At 52.2% G+C, this 23,187-nt stretch overlaps 1 protein-coding gene across 5 annotated transcripts in view; it reads right to left on the bottom strand.

The window, feature by feature from the left end:
- The window catches only part of MX2 (MX dynamin-like GTPase 2), a 33,196-nt gene that overhangs the window by 9,388 nt on the left and 621 nt on the right, over nt 1-23,187 (bottom strand). The window contains exons 2-9 of one of the 5 annotated variants that reach the window (XM_005885686.2): nt 22,978-23,122; nt 18,427-18,733; nt 17,704-17,896; nt 16,215-16,355; nt 11,017-11,171; nt 9,477-9,615; nt 6,646-6,844; nt 1,255-1,333 (exon numbers count right to left, since the gene is read on the bottom strand). In XM_005885686.2, the coding sequence (XP_005885748.1) occupies nt 1,255-1,333; nt 6,646-6,844; nt 9,477-9,615; nt 11,017-11,171; nt 16,215-16,355; nt 17,704-17,896; nt 18,427-18,690 (1,170 nt within the window). In that variant the 5' untranslated portion in view covers nt 18,691-18,733; nt 22,978-23,122. The other 4 variants (XM_005885688.2, XM_005885689.2, XM_005885690.2 and 1 more) reach the window with 4 other exon arrangements.

Below are 23,187 nucleotides of genomic sequence, written 5' to 3'. Positions count from 1 at the left end.
ATTTCAAATTATAATTACCATAATTGAATCTTGATATACATTTAAAAATTAATTTAAAGTATTACAAATTTTAAATTCAAATTCTAACAAAAATTTAAATGCTGAGAAATGTGTCAGCAAAATGCAACATCTTTTTGCAAAAACATGTGTTTGTTTGCTTTTTCAATTCGACAGGGTAATATCTTTTGATGCCTCCTTCTGCAAACTGAGGTGATTCCACTAGAATCAGTCCTTCTCAAAGTGTGTTCCCTAGGTCACCTGGGAACTTACAAGTGGAAATTCGGGGGCCCCAACCTAGACCTGCTAACTCAGAAACTCTGGGTCTGGGGCCCAGTGATATGAGCTTTAACCAGATTTCAAGGTGATTCTTGTGTGCACTGCAATTTCAGGTCCACTGCCTCCTTCTCACCAAATATGTCTTTTTTTTTTCTGAGTTGATATTTTAGAGAGAGAGGAAGGAGGAAGAGGGAGAGAAACATTGATGTGAGAAACGATCAGTTGCTTCTTGTACACACTCTGACTGGGGATCGAACCCAAAACCTTTTGGTGTATGGGATGACTCGCCAACAAACTGAGCCACCCAGCCAGGGCCCACCAAATATGTCTTGAGTGTGTGTTTTCTGGCTCAAACGTATTCATTGTCTTGGTCTGACTCGCGGTTGAGCAGTTTAGCATGGACGAAACCCAGGCCTGGGGGTCATCTCTGCTCTGAGGTTAACCTTCAGTCCTGCCCTGTGGTTCAGCCTCATGTACAAAGGTTCTGGCAAGCTCCATGACTATGTCTCAAGAAGCACTAAGCCACGCTTGTACCGTCTTGAACAACATCATGAAAAGTTTGTCTGCAGTTGCCCATTTTTGAGAATCCATGGAAACCAAACACGTATTCCTTACAAGTTTGAGGCTGGGGAACTGTTTTATATACTGTGAAGTGTTGAGAGACCATTGAAAACAGAAAAACCTGCTCCCTTGGCGCTCATTGCTTTTGACCGCGCTGAGCTGGGACTGCGGGTTTTCTTTCTGCTTCCCCCACGCTGACCGATTCCCCTTTTTATTTCCAGGCTATGCCCTGTTCCTCCCCGGTTTCAGACGCTCTCCTGGGAGCCTCTGGCCGGGAGCCATTGGGTTTATTTGGTTTTCAGAATGTGCTTGTTTGCTTATTTGGAGAGTTCAATGCAGTGTCTTAGCCCTTTCGTGACCGAGAGAGTGACTTACGCAGGCTGCAATTTTTATAGCTTGCAGCCATCCCTTACTCACGTTGATGTGCCAGATGAGCTCGGTGGTGAGTCTTTCCGCCAGACGGGGCACCGTGGCCTTGCCTTCCTCCAGGAGGACTCTGAAACGAGACGACAGCGCACGTGAGTTCGGGAAGGGCCACGCGGTCCTTTTCCCAGTCCTGGGCTTTGTGGGTGGGTGGCTGAGCTCATTCAGCTCCTGGGGGACGCATGGCGTCAGAGAAGCCTGGGAGCGGGTGAGAAAGACAAGTGCTCGTTATGGGAGGAGCCTAACCGAGGCAAGCAGGGTGCTAGGAAGGTTACATTCACCTTCTCTTTTTATCATCCCAACAAACCGATGAAGTAGGCGATCCTTTTATCCACAGGAAAACAAAACCAACCTAACTTCGTAGCCGTGTAGTGACTTGTCCAAACTCGTATTTTATTTCTTGTAACCAATATTCATCCCTGAGTAGCCAAATCAATCTTGAGAAAAAAGAATAAAGTGGGAGGTACCAGCCCCAGCTGGTTTGGCTCAGTGGACAGAGCGTCGGCCTGGGGAATGAAGGGTCCCAGGTTCCATTCTGGTCAAGGGCACATGCCCGGGTTGCGGGCTCGATCCCCGATAGGGGGCGTGCAGGAGGCAGCCGATAAATGAGTCTCTCTCATCATTGATGTTTCTATCTCTCTTCCCCCCCCCCCTTCTTCTCTGAAATCAATACAAATATATTAAAAATAAAAAGTGGGAGGCACCACATTTTCTGATTTCAAAATATATTTCAAAGCTACAGTTTATTATTACAAAAGAGTACAGTGCTAGCACAAAGACAGACATGTACAGACTAGAGCACCCAGAAATAAATCCGTGCATATACGGTCAACTCAATTTTAATACCGGTGCCAAGATGCACAATGCGGAAAGGATAGTCTCTTCAACAAAGGATGTCGGGAACACTCTATGTCTGCATGCAGAAAAATGAAGTTGGATCCTTATCTCATACCATACACAAAAGTCAACCAAAAATTTATTGAAGGCTTAAACGTAAGACATGAACTATAAAGCTCCTAGAAAAAAACAAACAAACAAACATAGGGGAGCCCAGCCGGCATGGCTCGGTGGTTAAACATTCATCTATAAACCAGGAGGTCATAGTTCGATTCCTGGTCAGGGCACATGCCCGGGTTGTGGGCTCGATCCCCAGTGGGTGTCGCAGGAGGCAGCTGATCGATGAATCTCTCTCATTATTGATGTTTCTATCTCTCTCTCTTCCTCTCTCTTCTTCTCTGAAATCAATAAAAATATATTTAAAAAGAGAAAAGGAAAAAAAAAAACCACAGGGGAAAATGACTTCCCCAAAAGCAGAGAGAAGAAAAGCAAAAATAGACTAAGGTGGGACTACATCAAACTGAAAAGCTTCTACAGAGCAAAGAAACAATCAACAGAGAACCTACAAAATGGGAGAAAATCTTTGCAAACAATATATCTGATAAGGGGTTAATTTTTTAAAAATGTAAGTAACTCCTACAATCAATAGCACCCCTCCTCCTCCTGCAAACACACAAAAACCTAGTAACCCAAGTGGAAAATGGGCTAAAGTGTTGGATAGCGATTTCTTCAAAGAAGACACGCAAATGGTCAACAGGTACGTGGAAAAGATGCTCAACATCACTAATCATCAGGAAAATGCAAATCAAAACCACAATGGGATCTCAATCTGTTAGGATGCATATTGTATATATAAAAAAACAAAAAACAAAAAAACCCAAGGCAGGTGGTGGCTAGGATGTGGCGCAATTGAAACCCTTGTACAATGTTGGTGTGAATGCAAAATGGTGCAGCTACTAAGAAAAGTAGTATGGAAGCTTCTCGAGAAATTAAAAATAGAACCACCATGTGACCCAGCTCTCCCACTTATACATATCTACCCAAAAGCATTAAAATCAACATCTCAAAGAGATAGTAGCCTTCCTCTGCTCACAGCAGCACCAGTCACTCTCATCATTGATGTTTCTAGCTCTCTTTCCCTCTCCCTTCCTCTCTGAAATCAATTACAAATATATTAAAAATAAAAAGTGGGCACTGACCAGTTTGACTCAGTGGATGGAGCATCGGGCTGTGGACTGAAAAGTCCCAGGTTCGATTCTGGTCAAGGGCATGTACCTTGGTTGCGGGCACATCCCCAGTGGGAGGTGTGCAGGAGGCAGCTGATCGATGTTTCTCTCTCATCGATGTTTCTGACTCTCTGTCCCTCTCCCTTCCTCTCTGAAAAAAATCAATAAAATATATATTAAAAAAAATAATAATAAAAAAAATAAATAAAAAATAAAAAGTGGGAGGCACCACACTTCCTGATTTCAAAATATATTACAAAGCTACAGTTTATTATTACAAAAGAATAGAGTGCTAGCACATGGACAGACATGGACAGAATAGAGCACAGGATGTGGTAATAAAGACAGATATGTACAGAATATAGCCAGGATGTGGGAATAAACGACATGTCCATGGCAGACGAGTGGGTGGAGAAAATATGGTAAGTACATGCTGACAGACGTTCAGAAAAAAACAGAAGTGCAACCAGCGGCTCACCGAGTAGTAACCGGTAAAAGCGTATTGTGCACACAGCAGCAAGGCAGCTTGCCACCCAGGAGCACTCGGACCCAAACATGGAGTGAGGCTCAGGGACACGTCACCAAGCAGCGTGGAGTGAGAAAGCAGTGGCAGCTCCTTCTGCGTGGCGATTGGTTCTAATATTAGAGTATCCTTAAAGCTAAGGAAACTGGTTAGTGGTTACCTCATGTCAATTTGGGGGAACAACTTAAGTTTCGTTTATGATTTTCAGAAGCAAGAAGAGCATGCCTGTGGGCACTGACTTGTCCTGTAAACTAAGCTGAGTTAAGCATTGCCTGTGTGACTGATCCGCTTCTGTCTGCTCAGGGGATTTCCATGTCTGGCCCCCGTTTGCGTTTGTTTTAACAATGCAATGGGATCCGAGTCAGCCTTTAAAAAGGAGACTATTCTGTCATATGTGACCACAAGAATGAACCTTGAGGACGTTATGCTGAGGTGACAGAAGCCAGTAACAGAAAGACAAACACTGCCTGATTCCACCTACGAAAGAAATGGAAAATAGCCAAACTCACACCACCCGAGAGCGGAATGGTGGGTGACAGGGTTGGGGGAGGGGGAACTGAGGAGCTGATAAAGGACATCACATTTCAGGGATGCAGGTGAGTGATTTCCAGAGACCGCAGAACAACCTGGGGCCCACAGTTGACCTCACTTTCCCCAAACCCGTGAGCAGTGGTTTGCAAAGTGTGGCCCCTGGACCAGCACTATCAGCCTCAACTGGAAACTTGATAGAAACACAAATTCTTGGGTGCCACCCCAAACTCCGAAACCCTGGAGCAGGACACAACCAGGAGGCTTTGCGGCTCAGGACTGAGAACTGTGGGCGCAATTATAACAGAATCTTCTTCCCACTTAGCAAGCAGTTCCCTCTCCCTGCGGGCCCCCAACGCAATCAAAAATGGTCTGTTTCTGGCGTGGCTCAGTGGTTGAGCCTCAACCTATAAACCAGGAGTTTATGGTTCGATTCCAAGTCAGGGCACATGCCTGGGTTAGGGGCTTAATCCCCAATGTGGGGTGAGCAGGGGCCAGCTGATCAATGAATCTCTCTTATCATTGACTAGAGGCCCGGTGCACAAAAATTTGTGCACTCAGGGGGGGTCCCTCAGCCCGGCCTGTGCCCTCTCGCAGTCTGGGATCCCTCGGGGGATATCCACCTGCTGGCTTAGGCCTGCTCCTCAGGGGGTCGGGCCTAAGCTGGCAGTCAGACATCCCTCTGGCAGCCCGGCAGCCCTCGGGGGATGTCCACTTGCCGGCGGGGAGCAGGCGTAAACTGCAGTCGGACATCCTTAGCACTGCTGAGGAGGCAGGAGAGGTTCCCGCCACTACCGCTGTACTGGCAGCCATCAGTCTGGCTTGTGTCTGAGCAGACCTCCCCTGGTGGGAGTGCAATGACCACCAGGGGGCAACTCCTACATTCAGCATCTGCCCCCTGGTGATCAGTGTGTGTCATAGTGACCAGTCATTCCCAGTCATTCTGCTGTTAGAGTCAATTTGCATATTACCCTTTTATTATGTAGGATGTTTCTATCTCCCTCTCCCTTCCTCTCTGAAATCAATAAAAATATATTTAAAGCAACAACAACAAAAAACAAACAAACAACAATAACAAAAATGGTCTGTTTCTCTCTCCAAGGCGGGGCAGATGGGAAGAAAGAAGGAACCGCGTGGTGTTCATGGAGTGCTGGCTCTCAGCACACCAGGACCTTAGCGTGGGTCTTATCATTTAACCCGAAACGCAATCCTGTGGAGCAGCTGTGGAGCACTCCCCGAGCTGAGGAGAAAGGACGAGCCACTGCCCAAGGGCACATAGCGAGTAGCAGACCTGGTCTGCGCCCGCATCTCTCCTTCAAGCAGGAGTGGCCGCTGGGGCTCACTGTGCTGCTCCCACCCCACTTAGGACCATCAAGGTCCTGCAGAGCATGAAAGGGCAAAGGGCTCAGTTCAGCGGGAAAAGCCTCAGCATCATGCAGGGTCATTTGTATTTAATAAAACTGTTAGGGTCGCCGAAGGAAGAAGGCACGAGGCCAAAAGAGGTGAAGAAGTAGGAATTGATTAGGTCATCTGGAAAACCAGATGGGCTGAGCCCCAAAATGGCGCCAGCCCCCAGGGTCGGGGAGTCAGAGGTTTAAAGGACTGTGGCGGGCTTTTTCTGGGTGGTCTGGATCCTGGGAAGGTCCAGAGGGGAGAGATAATGGTCTTAGCAAGTGGAATGTGGTCTAAGCGAAAGGGACTGTCCACTGTGCAGTGGCCTAAAGGTCCATTCCCAGGGGAGGGGGTATCCATTCAATTATGTGATCAGACCTAACAAAAACCCTTTCCTTTGCAGGCTCTAACGCAGTGGAGAGAGCCCTAAAGCGGGTTTTAACGTGCACCATTTACGATGGTCAACATCGGTTTCTGGAGGCTCGGAGATCTGTTTCCGGTCCTGTTCCCTCCACTATTGCTTTGACCTCATCATCCTGGTCTACAGAAGTGGGAAGAACCTCACTTGCCATGTGCATCTCCTAAGATTTGATGGGATGCTAATGAGAAGGCGGGTGAAAACATGTTGGAAAACCCAAGTGCCCTATGCCCTGTGGAACACCAAATTACAACCTTTACTCAGCACCATCATTAGAGCCCATGAAAAAATGATTTGTTTCAATAAGCCAACGAATTTTACACTAAAAATAAAGTCAAGGAGAGGTCCCGCTACACTCTATAATTTTTATATGCAATTTGGTTATCACGTTGGCCAGTCGTGGTGGGGGTGGGAGGACTGGCTCCCGTGGAGTCCAGCTCCAGGGTCCTGCAGGCGCTCACCTGAAATATGGGTGCGTCTGGAAGAACATCATTTCTTTCTTGGTGGCCTCCGCCAGGCTCAGCTTGTCGGTGATCTCCTGCTGGCCCCGGCACTTGACTATCATGTAGCCCTTCTTGAGGCGGTACGTGAGGTTCTGCGCCACGTTCACCACATTTTTTTCGGCGCCTTTGTCCACCAGGTCCGGTTTGGTCAGGATCCCTGTGAGACGATAAGAAGGGCATGGAAAGGTCAGTTGTCTTCTCAAATACACTTGACCCTGCGGGGCTATGGGATCCTTTCTTGGCGAGGACCAACAGAGCCTTCTGCAGCCTTGATTGCCCAGTGCCTGCCAGTCATTCATTCATTTCATCGTCACCCCTCAGATTTGCTCCCCCACTCACTCAGTTCACCAACTGCCTTGCGTAATTGACTTAACAAATGTTCGCTGTGTGCCTGCTGGGTGCCAGCACTGGGCAGCAGCGTCGTCACAGGTGGCCGGCTCCATCACCATGTTCCTAAGAAGCTGCCCTGGTGCTTAAGCAGCTTCATTTCTTTCTCTGTTCTATTACCAGAAGGTGTTATTTAGACTCACTACAAGGTTTGTGTGAGCACAGACCTTCAGGTGACTAACAGAGCCAAGCCTTGTCTGAATCTGCGTTTGCACCTTCCATCGGTAAAGGAGAGGGCCTTCCCCTGGGAGCGGAGATAGCAGCCGGGAATGCCCTTCCCTGGAACCAGACTCATTCATGGAAGCCTGGGTCAGTGTACTCTATTCTGAGAAAAGGGAGTAAGATCATGAAAATGGAAGCTTGCAATTAGAACCCCCCCTGGCCGGGGAGACAGGGCCTTCTACTGCGCCTCAGTTTGAAACACATGCCTCCAGCTACAGAATCAGCTCATAAGCATCACTTAATGACCCCACTGTTGGGCCACAGGGAAGGGCACTCTCAGCAATTTTTAGATGCTTGAATTTTTTCACTTTTTAAGTGTGTTTATTCCTGAATGCATTATACATACATATTAAATTAACAATGCTTATTAAGCACACTGCTGCAGGTACTGAGGAATGAGTAAGACTGCATAGTTCCTGATTTCACGAATATCCCTCCCCCTTCTAGTGGGAAAAAGCCAGATAAGTTATCCTAATAATATATAAGAAATAAACAAAAATACCTAATATTGATAAACACCATGAAGAGAATGAAAAGAAAGGCAAAGAAATGACTACAGGCTGGGTGGCTGGACAAGTTTAGGCTGGCTGGACAACGAGGGCCTCTGAGCAGGCAATGTTTGGGCTGTGACCTGAATGAGAAGAAGGAGCCAGCCCTGTGGGTGGAGAGGGAGCTGGCTGACTGAGCTGCACTGGACAGTAGTGGATGAGGTGGGGAGTAATGGGAGCCGTGGTCCTAGGGGCATGCAGAAGCCAGGTCCCAGATGGCGCTGCTGTCCAGGCAAAGCAGTCTGGGTTTGACTATGTGAGACCGAAGCATTGGAGAGTAAAAGCAGAGGAGGGTATGGCCTGCTTTACAGGTATAAGGCCAGGGGAGGGTGGACTGTTGTGGTCAAGGTGAATGCCAGGAGACCTGAGCATGTCTGCGTAGCCCAGGCAGGCGACGATGGAGGCTGGGTCTAGGTAGTGACTATGGGGATGGAGAGGGGCGGACAGATTTGGTATTAGTTCTGGAAGCAGGGTCGCCAGGACTTCAGATGAATTAGACACAGAAGCAAGGAGAAGGAGGAATCAAGAGTGACTCTGATTTGGCTTTAGACCCGGGCGGGTGGATGTGGGGCCGTGAAGGGGTGGGGAAGCCTTGGGGAGGAGGAGAATTGGGTTGGGGGAGGGTGGTACCAAGATTAGTGCTTTGGTCACAGTACCTCGGAGACACTTAATGGACATCCAAGTGGAGACATCAAGTCTAGGGAAAGGTAAGTTACAGATATAGATTTGGGAGTCACTGGCATGTAGAACGAATTCAAAAGCATGGATGGATAAGGTCACTTCAAGAGAGTGTGTTGATAGAGGGAGAGCTCAGAACCAAGTTCTGGTTTCCAATAGTTAGAGGTCAGAGAAATGAAGAAGCAGCCAGTCAAGATGACTAGGAATGTGACTTGCAGGTGGCCAGCGAAGGAGAGGAGAAGGCAGGGAGGAACTGTGCACGCGATAATTCTTCATGTAACCCTCCCAACAACCCTAGCAGGTGGTGTGACTGTTAGCACCATTTACAGATGAGGAAGTGAGGCGAGGAGAGGTTAAATGCATTGCCCAGGGGCATGGAGCCGGTAAGTGGTAGAATGAGGATCCAAACCCAGGCAGTCTGTGCTCTTAAACCAAGTCCCTATAACGCCGTGGAGGGTGACACTGAAGAAAGGACATTTAGGAGAACACAGTTTCCCACAAAGAGTTCTGCTTGAATTTAAATCCTGCAGATGCTGACGCTCCAACATTAGCCTGGAAGTGTGTTCACTGGGGTCTGTGACGGTCTTTTCCCTGTACCCAGGGGTCCTAGACCTGCGCTGTGTTATGGCAGAACTGATGGGCCGGTCACTTCTCCTTTCTGGGCCATTGTGGGTAAAGTAAAGCGGGTCTTGTCCCCATCCAGAATGGCTCATGAATGCAATGGACGATGAGAAGGAGGGTGAAGAAGCGCATTCTGGCGGCTCATCTAACCCTGATTGTGAGTGAAGATGACCAGCAGGGATGGACCCTGAGCCCACGGAGCTTGGGCTGGAACAGCGCTTGGATCTAGTGCAGGATGTGGGCGTCTCTAACAGTGGACCTAACTCCAGGGCCTTCCACATGGGCGAGGATCTCTCCTCCCCATCTCCTGGAAGCCTGATTCTTCCTTCTTACCTATGGTCCTGTCTCCATCGGGGTCCACCTCGTGAGCCATGCTCAGCGCCTCTGTGGTGGCGATGTCCACGTTACAGGGGACCACCACCAAGTTGATGGTCTGCTGCCTCTGGATGTACTTCTTGATGAGTGCCTTGATCTGGTGCCACAGAATCACACAAAGGAAGAGCAGGTCTCTGATTACTCAGCAGCATAGTGAGACTCCCCATCGTTGTGAAAACCAAAGTCATCCCAGCGTGTGACCCAGTTCTCACACTTCCGAGCCCTAGCTTGGCCTGTCCCCTTCCTTTGGAATGCCCACCCCACCCGCCCTTACGGAGTTCTCTGTTGATTTTCTACTTGTTCTCCAGAGCCCATCACTGGTATAGCTTCTCTCCTGAAGACTCAATTCTTATGGCCAGATGCAACCTCTCCTTCCTCTCCAGATCTCTCCTGGAAGCCTTCTGAGATTATCATTACTCTATTATCATGGTTTTTTTATGTGCTGTACCTTCCCCAGAAGCCCAGAGGTACTAGGGAAGTCCACCCATGGCATGGATGAATGAGCACCCCCCTGGCGGGTGAGAAGTGTGGAATTAGTCACTAACTCCGTAAGGAAAATGAGCGAATTGCACTGCTCCTGGAGACAGAGAACGGTGATGTGGATGTTGAGGAAGAAACCAACATTTCACTGCCCAAGATTTTTCCCAGAGCAGCAGAGCCTGCAGAGACCCCCTCAGGAGGTTCCTGCCACACCCCGAGTTTGGCTCTGGTTGGGTTCCCCACCCTGGCAGTATCCCCCATAAAAGGGGAAAAGGGCAGGCAAGTGACCCTAGTTCCTAGGATAGAAGGGTCTCATCTTCTCCCCTTCACAAACCCTATCCCACCATACCGTGGGCTCTACCCTTGCACCTGAGACCATCCTATCTCCTCGGCTTCCATGTGAGCTGGCTTAGCAAAGCTTGACAGAGCTAGTTTGGGGACAGGCCTTGCCCAAAGATCACGTGTGACTCAAGCTTCCCAGTAAGACTTTGCGCTCAGGCAGCCTTAAGTGGGAAGGTCTTTAGGAAAGAAGCAACAGGCTCAGTGGCTCTTGGTTTGTACTGGTCATTGCTGCCCTTGGCTGTCATCCCTCCCATTGCGCTGCCTTCTTGCTCCTGACCAGAGATCACAGACCATGTTCTGGTTAGTTTACATAGCATTATTTTTAAAAATTGTTGCTAAAATTGGCAGATTTCATGTGAAAATTCGAATTTCTGGCATCTGTTGACTGTCTCAAGACAGACAACACTGGGCCCACATTCTTTATTTTAGGTAGGATGGGAGCTGTCCCATGCACCCCCCGTCCCACCAAGTCAATTTCTCTTGTTTCCATGATCTGCCAGGCTCTACTCAGATCCTCAGTATAAGCCCCATGCCCAGGAGGTCTTATTCCAGTATTCTCCCCAGTCACTCAGAGTGAGGGCTGGGGAGGCACACCACAGCTCTTGGGGTGACCAGCAGAGGCCTCAAAGTCTCCCCAACTTCAGCTTGGCCCATTCCCAAGTTCCAGAAAGCTCACCTGCAGTCCGATGTCCTGGGGCTGGTTTCCCACAGCCACCCTGGCGATGCCAGGAAGATCAATGAGGGTCAGGTCCGGAACCTCGGGGGAGGTGATCTCCAGATTGATGAGCTCGTGGCTGATGCCAACTCCATTCCCGGCTATGGTGTTCTGGGCTATGGAGGCCAAGAGAAGAGAAACCCAGAGTCCAAATTAGTGACCCACCTGAGAAAAAGCAGTTGTTCTTGAAGGCGACTGTTGGTATTCAGAGTATAGGAGCTTCAGAGAGTCCCAGGTGCTTGAACACATTTCACAGAAACCTGCAGAGTGATCTCAGGCCACTAAGGTGGCCGTCCGTGTATTCAGGGGTAGCATGTACATACACTCTCAGAAATCCCAGAGGAAAACATCCGATTTATTCACATTGGCATTATGGATGGGTTCTGTTCTCTTTATGTTTTTAAATATTTTTCATTGGGTATTCACTGAGTGTGGTGATGGTTATGTCCACAAATCCTTCAACATCCCTCTCACCAAAAGATGGAGCCTTGAGTGGGGTCAGACAGAGGGACTTATGTCTCAAGAATAGATAAGGTGGAAGCGACAGTGTGATGAGGTCATTAAAGGCATCATGGCTTGCTCCTACTTTCTCTCGGATGGTTCACTCTGGGGAAGGCTAGCTGCCCCATCATAAGGCCACCAGGCAGCAATGGAGAGGTCCACAACAGGGCAGGACCAAGGCACCTTTGCCAGCAGCCAGCAAGAAAGTGTGGCCTCCTGTAATGGCCATGTGAGGGAGCATTCACCAGCCCCAGTCGAGTCTTCAGATATAATTCAGCCCCAGCCAACATCTGGCTGCGGCTTCACTGAAAACCCTGAGTCAAAACTATCACTGCTGTGTCCAATTCCTGACACTCACACACTGTGTGAGAGAATATCTGTTTGTGTTTTAATCTGCTAAATTTTGGAGTAATTTGTTATGTGGTAATAGAGAACTAATAGAGCTATGTATTACTTCTATAACCAGAAAAAATATATATAAATACAAATCTATACTAATAAAAGGGTAATATGCTAATTAGATGGGACGTCCTTCCGGACAAAGCCACAGTGGCGGGGGCCAAGGCAGAGGCGGTTAGGGGTGATCAGGCCAGCAGGGGAGAGCAGTTAGGGGAGATCAGGCCAGCAGGGGAGAGCAGTTAGGAGTGATCAGGCAGGTAGGCAGAGTGGTTAGGGGCGATCAGGCAGGCAGGCAGGTGAGTGGTTAGGAGCCAGCGGTCTGGATTGCAAGAGGGATGTACGACTGCAAGTTTAGACCCAATCCCTGGGATCAGGCCTAAACCAGCAGTCAGACATCCCCAGAGGGGTCTTGGATTGGAGAGGGTGCAGGCTGGGCTGAGGCCCCCCCCCCCCCCATGAATTTTGTGCACCGGGCCTCTAGTACAAATATAAGTGTGTGTGTTCCAGGGCAATATTATAGTGTCTTCTGTCTCTTTATATCTATCTGATTCTTTAACACACACATACATATACACAAACATACACCAACATGTATAAATGCACACACTAACACATACACACTAACACATACACACGTGACAAATACCACAATGAAATTCCACTGCTAGGTGTGTTCATGGCAGGGTAGACACGTACCCATCCAATCCAGGACACCTAACACAAAGCCCCTCCACCTCCTTCTGTCCGTTGGAAACAAGGGCTAATCTGAAGGCCTGTGGTCAATCTGGAGCTAAGCAGACCCCCGAGAAGGGAGATCCTCAACTGCCAGCCACCCAGGCCCCACTGCAGGGACCGCAGAGAAGCCCCCGGGGGCAGGACCCCTTGGCTAAACAAGATCATGTAAGCAAATGCGGCACATCAATAACATATGTGTTGTTTATCTTTGGTCATAGACTACTTTGCAGCTACCCTATGGTGCTGTCCCTTGCGGGTAAGAGATATTGTGGGAAGGAAAGAGGAAAAGAAGGAAGTATTCCTGGGAAGTAGAAGAGAGGAAACATGATTTCTTCTCTTATATCCTATCTGAAAATGGATTATTTCCTATATAATCTCTATAGAACACTTAAAAGACCTCTTTTTGAGAACTATATACAACTTATTATATACTTAACATATACCCCAAACTATGCATATATAATACACAGTGATTTACGACTATTTTACTCTGATCCCTTTAAATCATGTAGCTGGTCCTGCCCTGGTCAGGGTTTCTCAAAATGTAAGTGCATGTGACCCGTCAGGGGTCTGGTTAGCACCCAGATTCTGACTCAGCAGGTCTCGGCTGTGGCCTGAGATTCTGCAGTTCCCAAAATCCCCAGGTGGCGGCGCTGCTGCAGACCAGGAACCACACTGAGAAGCCAGGATGTAGCAGACCTGTAAGCATCTTGAAATGAGCTGAAGCCTAGGGTGGCCTAGGTGAGGGGAAGGCACATAGAATCCCCGTGCCCAGGACACAGAGGTCACTGGTCACCAGCTCGGGGGAAGCATGAGGCCTAAGGGGATGCTGCCAGTTCCTCACCTTCTCCTGGAGCAGCGGTTCTCAACCTGTGGGTCGCAACCCCTTTGGCGGTCGAACGACCCTTTCACGGGGGTCGCCTAAGACCATCCTGCATATCAGATATTTACATGACGATTCATAACAGTAGCAACATTACAGTTATGAAGTAGCAATGAAAATAATTTTATGGTTGGGTCACAACATGAGGAACTATATTTAAAGGGCAAAAAGGTTGAAAACCACTGTCCTGGAGGTACCTGTGTCCTCCACACCTCCACCTCCCTTCCCCTCTCAGAACGTGCCTTTGCATCCTCCCTGGGACAGAACGTGAGTCCCGGGAGACCCTTCTTCCCTCCAGCAGCCTCACCTGGCGGTCACTGCGTCCACACTGGCAACAGGAAACGCACTGGACCAGGCGATTCTTTTGTGACCAATTCTGCCGACAACGGCTTTGGGCCTGGGGAGAAGGTCCCTTTTGATGGACTCCAAAGTTTTAGGTAAAGGCCCCCTGGGAGTTGGGTGGTTGTGACCTCCAGGGGCACTGATGCTGTTAGGACAGAGCCACCCCAGGGGCACTGCGGGGGTTCTCCAGGAGTGGAGAAGAGGAGAGAAACGCCGGCCCCTTTCTGGGGCAGCACCGCAATGAAATCTGTGGGCAATCACACATTCCACCTGCATCAGGGACAGCCCTGATCTGAGTAACAGGGGAGCAGGGGAGCCACAGCCCCAATTCATTGCCTGATCCCTTAGGGATAGAACCAGGAGCGTGTGAAAAACCAGGGCTGTGCCTTCAGAAACGCTTCCTGCTTTAGTTATCCTTTCACGGAGGATATAAGTCAGTGTAACATCTGTACAGAAAATCACTCCTTATCTAAGTGTGTGGCTTGGTGGGTATCCCGGAGAACACACAGGTGTGACCAACACCCAGAGAACACACAGGCCTGACCAACACCCGGAGAACACATAGGTGTGACGAACACCCGGAGAACACACAGGCCTGGCCAACACCCGGAGAACACACAGGCCTGACCAGCACCTGGGTGGAGGACAGAACCTGGCAGCCCCCTGAAGCCCCTCCTGCTCCGGCCAGTCCTTAGCCCCCACCAAGAGTGACTACTATCCTGGCCACAACCTGCATCCATTCCTTTTGCCCATGTTCGAACTCCATATGTGGTTGAGCAACTGAATTATGCTGATAATATGGCATTTTCGATACAAGAACAACAGTTCACGTGGCCCCGCCTGATTATAAATGGAATCCTAAGTGCTCTCTCACGTCTGGCTGTTTTCACTCACATTACGTTGGTGAGTCACCCATATCGGTGCCTGTGGCTGAGGGACCCCGCGCTTGGGTCAGGCCCACCGCTGCGGGACATCTGGGCGTCCCCAGTGAGCTGCTCCACAGCAGCGCTGCCACGGACATCCTAGAACCTGGCGCTCGGGGCCGTCTGGCTGAGGGGTGCCCAGGGGCGAGCGTCCAGGGTGCACACCTCCAGCCTTGGTGGATATTGCCAGTCTTCAAAGTGGCTGCACCAATGTACACCCACCAGCAGCAGAGGGGAGGCCAGGGGCTCTTCTGCAGATGCCTGGCCTCGAGAGCTGGCTTCCACACCCTTACCCAGGGCCTTTCCCCAGCGCGCACCTGTGCACGAGCTCTGCTGTGTGCGCGCCCACGGAGCTCAGGACAGCGTCAGCGAGCACTGCGGGGCGGGAGGGCGCCAGGCAGCCCCAGGGCTGGTGCAATTTCAAGCTAAGAAACTTGCCAATGGAGGGTCTCGAGCAGTATCTGTATTGGGGTGAGCACTAGAATTGGGGCCCGGACCTCTCCATTTTGGAAGGGATCCCTCCGGTGAACCTCCAGTGCGGGGTTCTCGGGAGCTGAGCCCAGGACGTCCTGTGAGGGCCTCCCCCTCGGATGCCGAGTTCTTCGTTTGCTAATACGAAGAGCCTCTCCTCCTGGGACTGAGGTAGTCACTGCAGAGATTCTTATTATCATCAGGGTCACCGTTTCTGCCTGGCTGACACCAGAGTGAGAGCAGGCAGGGGAGAAGCCACCAGGGGGGCGGCAGGGCTGGTGTCGTGGGCGGCAATGACTGCCAGGGCCCCTCTGAGGGTGTGGAGTGGGCTCAGGAGCCTTGGAGCTTTTTATTGCTCTGTCGTTACCTAAAACGAATCGCGGGCTTTGGTCATCTATGGTCAAAGGCCTGGTAATGGCTGTGCCTCCAGAAATGACGGGGGGCTGGGATCTGTTGGGGAGGCTGCGTGGAGACGTGGCCACCAAGTGGCTGCTGGGGTGAGTTTAGAGCAGCGACCCAAGACAGCAGTGACCAGGACAGCCAGGGGGTAGGGTTGAGTCCTTGGGGACACTTCCCAGGGTGGGGGAGTTAACTGAGAAGCAAAGAAAGAATAGGAAGTAGGTGGAAGGGACAGTGTGAGAGGCAGGAGCATCAGCAGGAGGAAGTGCATGGGAAGAAGAGAGGGTGCTCCCTGGGAGGAGGAGAGGGTGCTCCCTGGAAGGAGAAGAGGGTGCTCCCTGGGAGGAGGAGAGGGTGCTCCCTGAGAGGAGGAGAGGGTGCTCCCTGGGAGGAGGAGAGGGTGCTCCCTTGAGGAGCTTAAGAAGCCCTGAGGCCCAGGAGGAGCTGGAGGAGGCGGGACAGTGAGGGGAGCAGCCCCAGCAGCAACCGGAGCCCCCAGGCCTCACCTTTGTATATTTCCCTCTCCACCTGGGAGGGGTCCTGGAGCTGGAGCTCTGTGCTCCGGTAGCTGATCTTCCCTGTCCACAGGGACTCTCCCGCCAGCTGCTTCTTCAGCTTCAGCACCAGCGGACATCTGGTTACGATTCCTGAAAGACAGGTTCCCAACACCCCGTTTTCCTTTAAAAGAAGTGTCACAGGTGCCCTTCCCTCTCACCGCTCAGGAGCTGCCCGAGGTCCCCAGAGGCCTCACCTGAAATGATTGTCCCTGTGTAGGGCCCGATCCAGGCCCCCCACTCACCACCCGGCCCTAGAAACACCTCGGGCACTGGCCTCTGGACCGCGTGCGTCCAGGTGGCAGCTCAGGGCAGGGAGAGATGGAAGCAGTGATCCACCCGAAGACGATGGACGCCTAACCCTCCCAGGATGCGGGAGAAGGCAGCGAGAGCCTGGGGGGAGCTGGACACCCCGAAGGAGGGTCCAAGGGGCGTCCAGGGCTGGTTTTCGAGGTCCCTGGTGGCGAGGGCGGCCCCCCCCCCCCCACCACCGCAGCTGAAGCCAAAGGCTGGGACTGCCCTGAGCTTGCGGGCTGAGACCAGAGTGTCTGCAGGTGGTGAGTGAGCCTGTCCCCTGCGGGATGATCATCTCCTCGCCCAGCCTGGAGTTACCCTGGACCACATGCCTGCCACTGGCATGCAGGCTCCCACCCTGGCACCCCTCTCCCCAGAACGCTGAGCCCAGGGCAGAGGCGTGTGTCCCAGACTCTTGCTCTCAGGCGTCAGGTGCCAGCTAATGGGGACCTCAGAGGACCCCCAGGCGCCTGCTGTGCAGACTACTGTTGGGGGCTGTGCAGCCTCTGGTGTCCCCGCACCCTCCCCTGTGCGGGGTTTTTTTTTGAGCAGCCCCAGTGGGGTGACATTGGTGCCTCCTAGCCCCTGGGTCTGCTGGGGTCTGGCTATGGCAGTGCTGGTGGGAGCCAGGAGCCAGGGAGAGGTCAGGAGGGGCCTCCGTCTACCCACTTTAAGGAGACTGTCTCTTTCCTGCTTTCCCCCTTTGTAATTATTTTATTAAACTGCACAACAGCTTCTTTTTATCCTTTTAAAGGAAAATATATGATCCTGGCTAATAGCTTCTCTAAACATTGAGCAAATTCTTCAAAGGGACTTTGCATGTCACCCGAAACGTACAAATTTACATGATCTAAGAAGAAATGCTCTGCACTCCCTCGACCACAGGGGAGAAACAGCAGGGGCCCGGGACCTGGACTGACAGGGCCAGCGATAGCCATCGCCGCGTGACAGTGGACTTGGAAACTAGGGGCAGCTTGGGTGGTCCCTGCCCGCCCCCCTTCCCTCCCGCCCCCCATCCTCCCCAGGCTGTGCACTCCAGACCTAAGTCATCCAGGGCCTGCAGGCGCTGCCCTCCCGGCGGGCCTTCCCAGTGGCCTGTCTGACACCATTGGTACCCAGAGATGCTCTGTGGCCCCTCTGTGCTTACCGCTGCCTCTGGGAAGGGCGACGCCCGACAGCGCCTCCAGCACGGAGCTCTTGCCCGAGCTCTGGTCCCCGATGACGGCGATGGCGGGCAGGGCCAGGTCCTGCTCCACGCCCAGGGCCCGCAGGGAGTCGATGAGGTCGATGCAGGGGCGCACCTTCTCCTCGTACTGGTTGTACAGGTTGTTCTCGAGCCCCTGGGAGAGGCAGAGCAGAGTTCACACCCCTGGCCTCTGAGAAGGCTCCCATGGCCGCGGCGAATTTGCTGCGGAATTTGGGCGTCTGCTCACGTTGGCTGCAGACAGGAGGCCCCTGCGTTCTATTGCTATTGAGGTTTTGCTTCTGCAGAAGCAGGGATATTTAGCTGAGGGTGGAGGGGCCTGGCTGAGCAGAGAGAAGGGACCCAGAAGGGCAGGAGGGGAGCTGGGCCCTGGGCCCTGGGCCCTGGGGGAGGGTCTGCAATCGTGACGGTAGCAGGAAGAGCTGGAGGAAAAGCTCCCAGAAGGAGACCCCGACACGTGGAACAGCATGGAACAGAAGCCCAGATGAAGGCCGAGGAAGGTCGCTGCTGCCCCAGAGACTGGAATGTCCCTGGTGTTTGCGGGATGTGCCTGGAGAGCTGGGGACACAGCTGTGATGTTGGTGGCGGCGGTCTCCCCTACAACCCCATCCTTCCTCCACTGGTGGCTATAACGCGCCCTTCCAGAACATTCTCCCTCCCACTCACCTTTGTCCTCTCAGGGCCCCTGGTTTCTCCTGGCAGCTGAGGGTTCAATGTCATCAAGTTGAAGTTCTTGGTGAGGAAGCCTGGGTTCTTCTCTCCCAGTTGGGGAGAACCCATCAAGTTGGGGGGAAACCTCATTTGTCCTCCTGGGGCGATGAATGGCGGTGGCTGCTGCTGCTGGAAGAAATTCATTTCTGCCTTTGGAGAGGGCGGGGAGGGAAGCAGGTTGTGCCTCGGCTGCTGCCCAAACTTGTGGCTTTTCGGCATTAGCTGATGGCCAGGGGAGCTGGCAGGTGCTTCTTGGCGAGCTCTGCAGAGACACAGGACGGGGTGGCCCCAAGTTGCCCAGGCTGTACCTCGCCAGCCCCAGCACAGCCCCCCACTTCCCTCTACACACAGACTTGGGGAGACCAGGACCCCAGCATAGAGAGTGGGGTCTCCATGGGCCCCAGGGCTTGGGGATGAGAGGCAGGGGGCTCCACGTTATCCTGGAGTGAATGTCCCCTGCCACTTGGAGATGCCTGTGGCTCAGGAGCAAACAGGGGACCGTTAGGTGTGGGGAGACGGGAGGCAGCATCCCCCAGGCCCCTGGAAGCCAGCGCCTGCCCTCCCGCCACTGTTGGTCACCCAGGCCTGGTCAGGCCGCTGGGGAGCCCGGGAGGGGTGCTGCGGCCTGCAGTCAGGTCCAGGCAGCCCTGGTGCCCGAGGGCCACTCTGAGATGCTCCTTTTGTTTGGACAACAGCTCCTTGTGGTGGCTGCTTTTCTGCACTTTCCAAGTCAAGAAACGGAAGTGCAGGAAGGGCCTGAACTGGGTAAGTCAGTGTTACAGAAAAGCCGGAGAAGAGCCAAGCAACGCTTACACTCTAAGCGTTCTCAACCTGTGGGTCGCGACCCCTTTGGGGGTCGAACGACCCTTTCACAGGGGTCGGCTAAGACCATCCTGCATATCAGATATTTACATTATGATTCATAACAGTAGCAACATTACAGTTATGAAGTAGCAACGAAAATAATTTTATGGTTGGGTCACAACATGAGGAACTGTATTTAAAGGGCCAGAAGGTTGAGAACCACTGAAGAGTATACCTTGACTTTCTCTACCAATTGACCCCAAGCCAGCACACATGCAAACACTCTATGTCAATTGGTCCTCCGGGAAGGAGAGACCAAAATGACCAAAGGCTTGGCCTGGTGCCAGCACTGATAACTTCGTCTGGAGAAGGTTTAATGGCCTCTCTGAAATGGGAGTAGTCTTATTTTCCTTATTATTTAAGCCAGCAAGCATCTACAGAAGCCAGAAATAGCAGCGTTAACATTTCAAACAGCAGTTTTTATATAAGACGGATGCTTCATCAGGACTCAGACCCCAGCCGGCCACTCTCGACAAGAACCCTTTCCCCAGCCCACGGAGCCTGAGTGTCCTGCCCTTGGAGCTGTCCCAGCCTCGGGCACTCGTCCGCCGGGGCTGCCGCCACAAAGAGCACAGACCGGGTCCCAACAACAGGATGTGTTCTCTCCCCGTCTGGAGGCTGGAGTCCACGATCGAGGTGTGGCAGGGCCGAGGGAGCACCTGTTCAGGCCACTGCCCTGGGCAGCAGGAGGCGGGGCCTGTGCACTGCCTCCAGGAGGGGTCAGGCGGAGCCCCGGGGGCCGGCCATGCTTAGCGCTCGTATGCTCCTCGAGGGCCCGGACAGGTAGTCGCTCTGCTCCCTCGGTCACATCGTCCCGGGTTTTATATGAGATGCGCAGGGGAGTTCAGACAAGTCAAGCGACTGGGAGGCAGCCCCCGGTGCAGCTTACTTTGATAAGCGGAAACAGGAAAGCCATTCAGATTTCGGAACCACCTGGCAGCGCACCCGCCACCATCTGTGGCAGGCGGATTTCAGAAATGCCGCCAGGAAGACCGCCCTGCACCTGAGCCTTTGCCTTTAAATTTTTTTTTATTTTTATTTTTAATTTTTAATTTAATTAATTTATTTATTTTTTACCATTTTGTGTTTCGAGCTTCCCACCGGCTTGGCTTCACTGGCCCCCGAGGAGTCTTGGTAGGTCTGACAGGCCTGAATCCCAGCACCCCGCATGCACCCCCAGGCCTGACTGGCCTCCAGACATGCCTGGCCCGGTTGGCTGAGGACCCCCAGTTCGCTAAGCGGGGAGAACTGCCATTAATTGCAAACGTCCCCTCCCCTGACTGGGCGTCCCTGCGGAATCTACGATCTCTCAGGCAGGCCTGTGGGGACAGTTCGCCTCCTTTCCTACTAATAGGAGTTCGTTTCCCCTGAACGGCAGAATAACAACAACAGAACCGGCCCGCTGAGATGTCAGCCTCCTTTCCAGAAAGAGGAAGGAAGATGTGACTGCTCACGGGTCCAAGTCTACACCCGTCCTCTGCTTAACCCCTTGGTCCTCTGTGAAGGGCAGGGAGCAGCTAACTGTCACTCTCCTGTAAAATCTGCCCGAATCGGCGGGCACCCGCGTTTGCTGGTGGCCTGATGTGAGGAGGCCCCCACCCCACCTGGAGATAGTTCCCTAAATAGGGCCCAGGACAGGATTCTATGGCGTCTCAGGAGGAAGCAGCCCACCGGCACCTTGGTCTCCCACGTCCAGCCTGCAGAGCTGGGAGGCAGTAAGTTTCCATTGTTTAAGCCACTGAGCCGTGGTACAGGGGCCCAGGACACTAACCCTCCAGGGTTTAGACCTAACCAGCTCCCCCCAATGCCACTGTTTGCTGGGGAGACCTGGCATCCATGTCTCTAAGTAAAAATCTGAAGGCATTGCCCTAACCAGTTTGGCTCAGTGGATAGAGCGTCAGCCTGAGAACTGAAGGGTCCCGGGTTCGATTCCGCTCAAGGGCATGTACCTTGGTTGCAGCACATCCCCAGTAGGGGGTGTGCAGGAGGCAGCTGATCGATGTTTCTAACTCTCTATCCCTCTCCCTTCCTCTCTGTAAAAAATCAATAAAATGTATTTTTAAAAAAATCTGAAGGCGTAATCATTGAACACAGAAATCAGTGCCTCATTCCTCAGTAGAGTGAGTTTTCCAGCCCATCTCTGAGGTGGCCCTGTGCCTCCAGCACCACAGCAGAGGGCGCCTGAACCCGGAGACCAGGCCCCGGGGCTCTGATCTGACACCAACACCCACATGTGTGTCCCTCCCCCCTCCCCCCCCCCTCCCATGGCACCAATGCTCTCTGCCTGGAGACAGCGCTGGATCCCACGAGACTGTTCCTGCCTGCCCATGCCCCCTGTGTTTCTGACCAACTGGCTCTAGATCAGAGGTGCCGAGGACCCCTCCTTGGTTCTGAATAATTTGCCACAGCGGCTCACAGAACTGAGAGAGACACGGAACTTACAGATCACCGGCTTATCATAAAAGGATGTAACTCAGGAACAGCGCAGGAAAAAGCCACACCGGCCGGCCGGCGAGGGGGAGGCACGGGCCTACCACACCCTCTCCAGATTCGCTGCCCTCCCCAGACCTCCACCAGTTCACCAACCAGGAGCTCTCCGCACCTCGAACCCTGTCCTTTGGGGTTTTCACGGAGGCTTCAGCACAGAGGCGTGATTGGTGCCATCATCGACCACCAGCCAGTGAGCTCCCTTCCCTGGAGGTTGGGGGTGGAGCTGAAAGTTCCATAGTCACAGGGCTTGTTCCCAGGCACCAGTCCCACCCAGACGCAGCGTAAACATCACCCATTAACTCCGCACTCTCAGCTCTTAGGACAGCGATGGCGAACCTTTTGAGCTCGGCGTGTCAGCATTTTGAAAAACCCTAACTTAACTCTGGTGCCGTGTCACATATAGAAATTTTTTGATCTTTGCAACCATAGTAAAACAAAGACTTATATTTTTGATATTTATTTTATATATTTAAATGCCATTTAACAAAGAAAAATCAACCCAAAAAATGAGTTCGCGTGTCACCTCTGACACGCGTGTCATAGGTTCGCCATCACTGTCTTAGGAAGTTCTGTGACAGGAACAGAGACACCGACCAAAACATAGACTGTATTTCTCCTCCCCGCCCCCCCAATATTTGTATCTATTGTGAAATGATCGCTAGTAAGTCTAGTTAACATCCAACTCCGTACACAGTTACAACCTTTTCTTTTTTTCTTGTGATGAGGACTTTTAAGATCTTCTCTCTTAGCAACTCTCAAGTCCTCAGTCCAGGATTGTTCACGGTGGGGATGACACGTACAGCATGGTCACTGCACTCAGCCTATTTCTGTCTATTTCTTATCAGAAATCACAGGATCGCAGCGCAAAGCCCCACCACAGCCCCGGAGCGTGCACTTTACCGACGCCGAGCCAAGGTGTCCCAAAAGCCACCCCTTCCTGGCCACTGCGCCTTGAGCCGGATTCTGGAAGAGGGGGCCCCCTGGGCTCCCCCAGCAGCCACTCATTTCCAGCGCCAGCACGGGTCTTAGTGAGCGGCACAAAGGGCGGCATCAGAAACTTGCCTCTGTGGCTCCTGCCTGGGACACCGGCCGGTTTACCAGGAAACCCTCCAGACGAGCTAAGGCAGCCCTCCCCCGGCCGGCCGGCCTCACCTGCGAGCCTGCAAGACTTCCGGACGGAGCCTCCGCAGATCACCCCTCTCTCCTCCACCGCTCCCCTTTATTTGGTGTGTGAGTCACGCCTCTCCACGGTTTTTCCTTCAGCAACAGCCGGGGAAACGAAACCACAGAAATGACGCTGAAGGCCACAGAAACGAAACAGAAGAATGGATGGGTTCCGGGAGGGGGTGGGGGTGGGGGGAC

Source organism: Myotis brandtii, unplaced genomic scaffold (genome assembly GCF_000412655.1).
Source record: "Myotis brandtii unplaced genomic scaffold, ASM41265v1 scaffold923, whole genome shotgun sequence".
Taxonomy (NCBI): Eukaryota; Metazoa; Chordata; class Mammalia; order Chiroptera; family Vespertilionidae; genus Myotis; species Myotis brandtii.
This window is presented reverse-complemented; position numbering and strand designations above follow the sequence as displayed.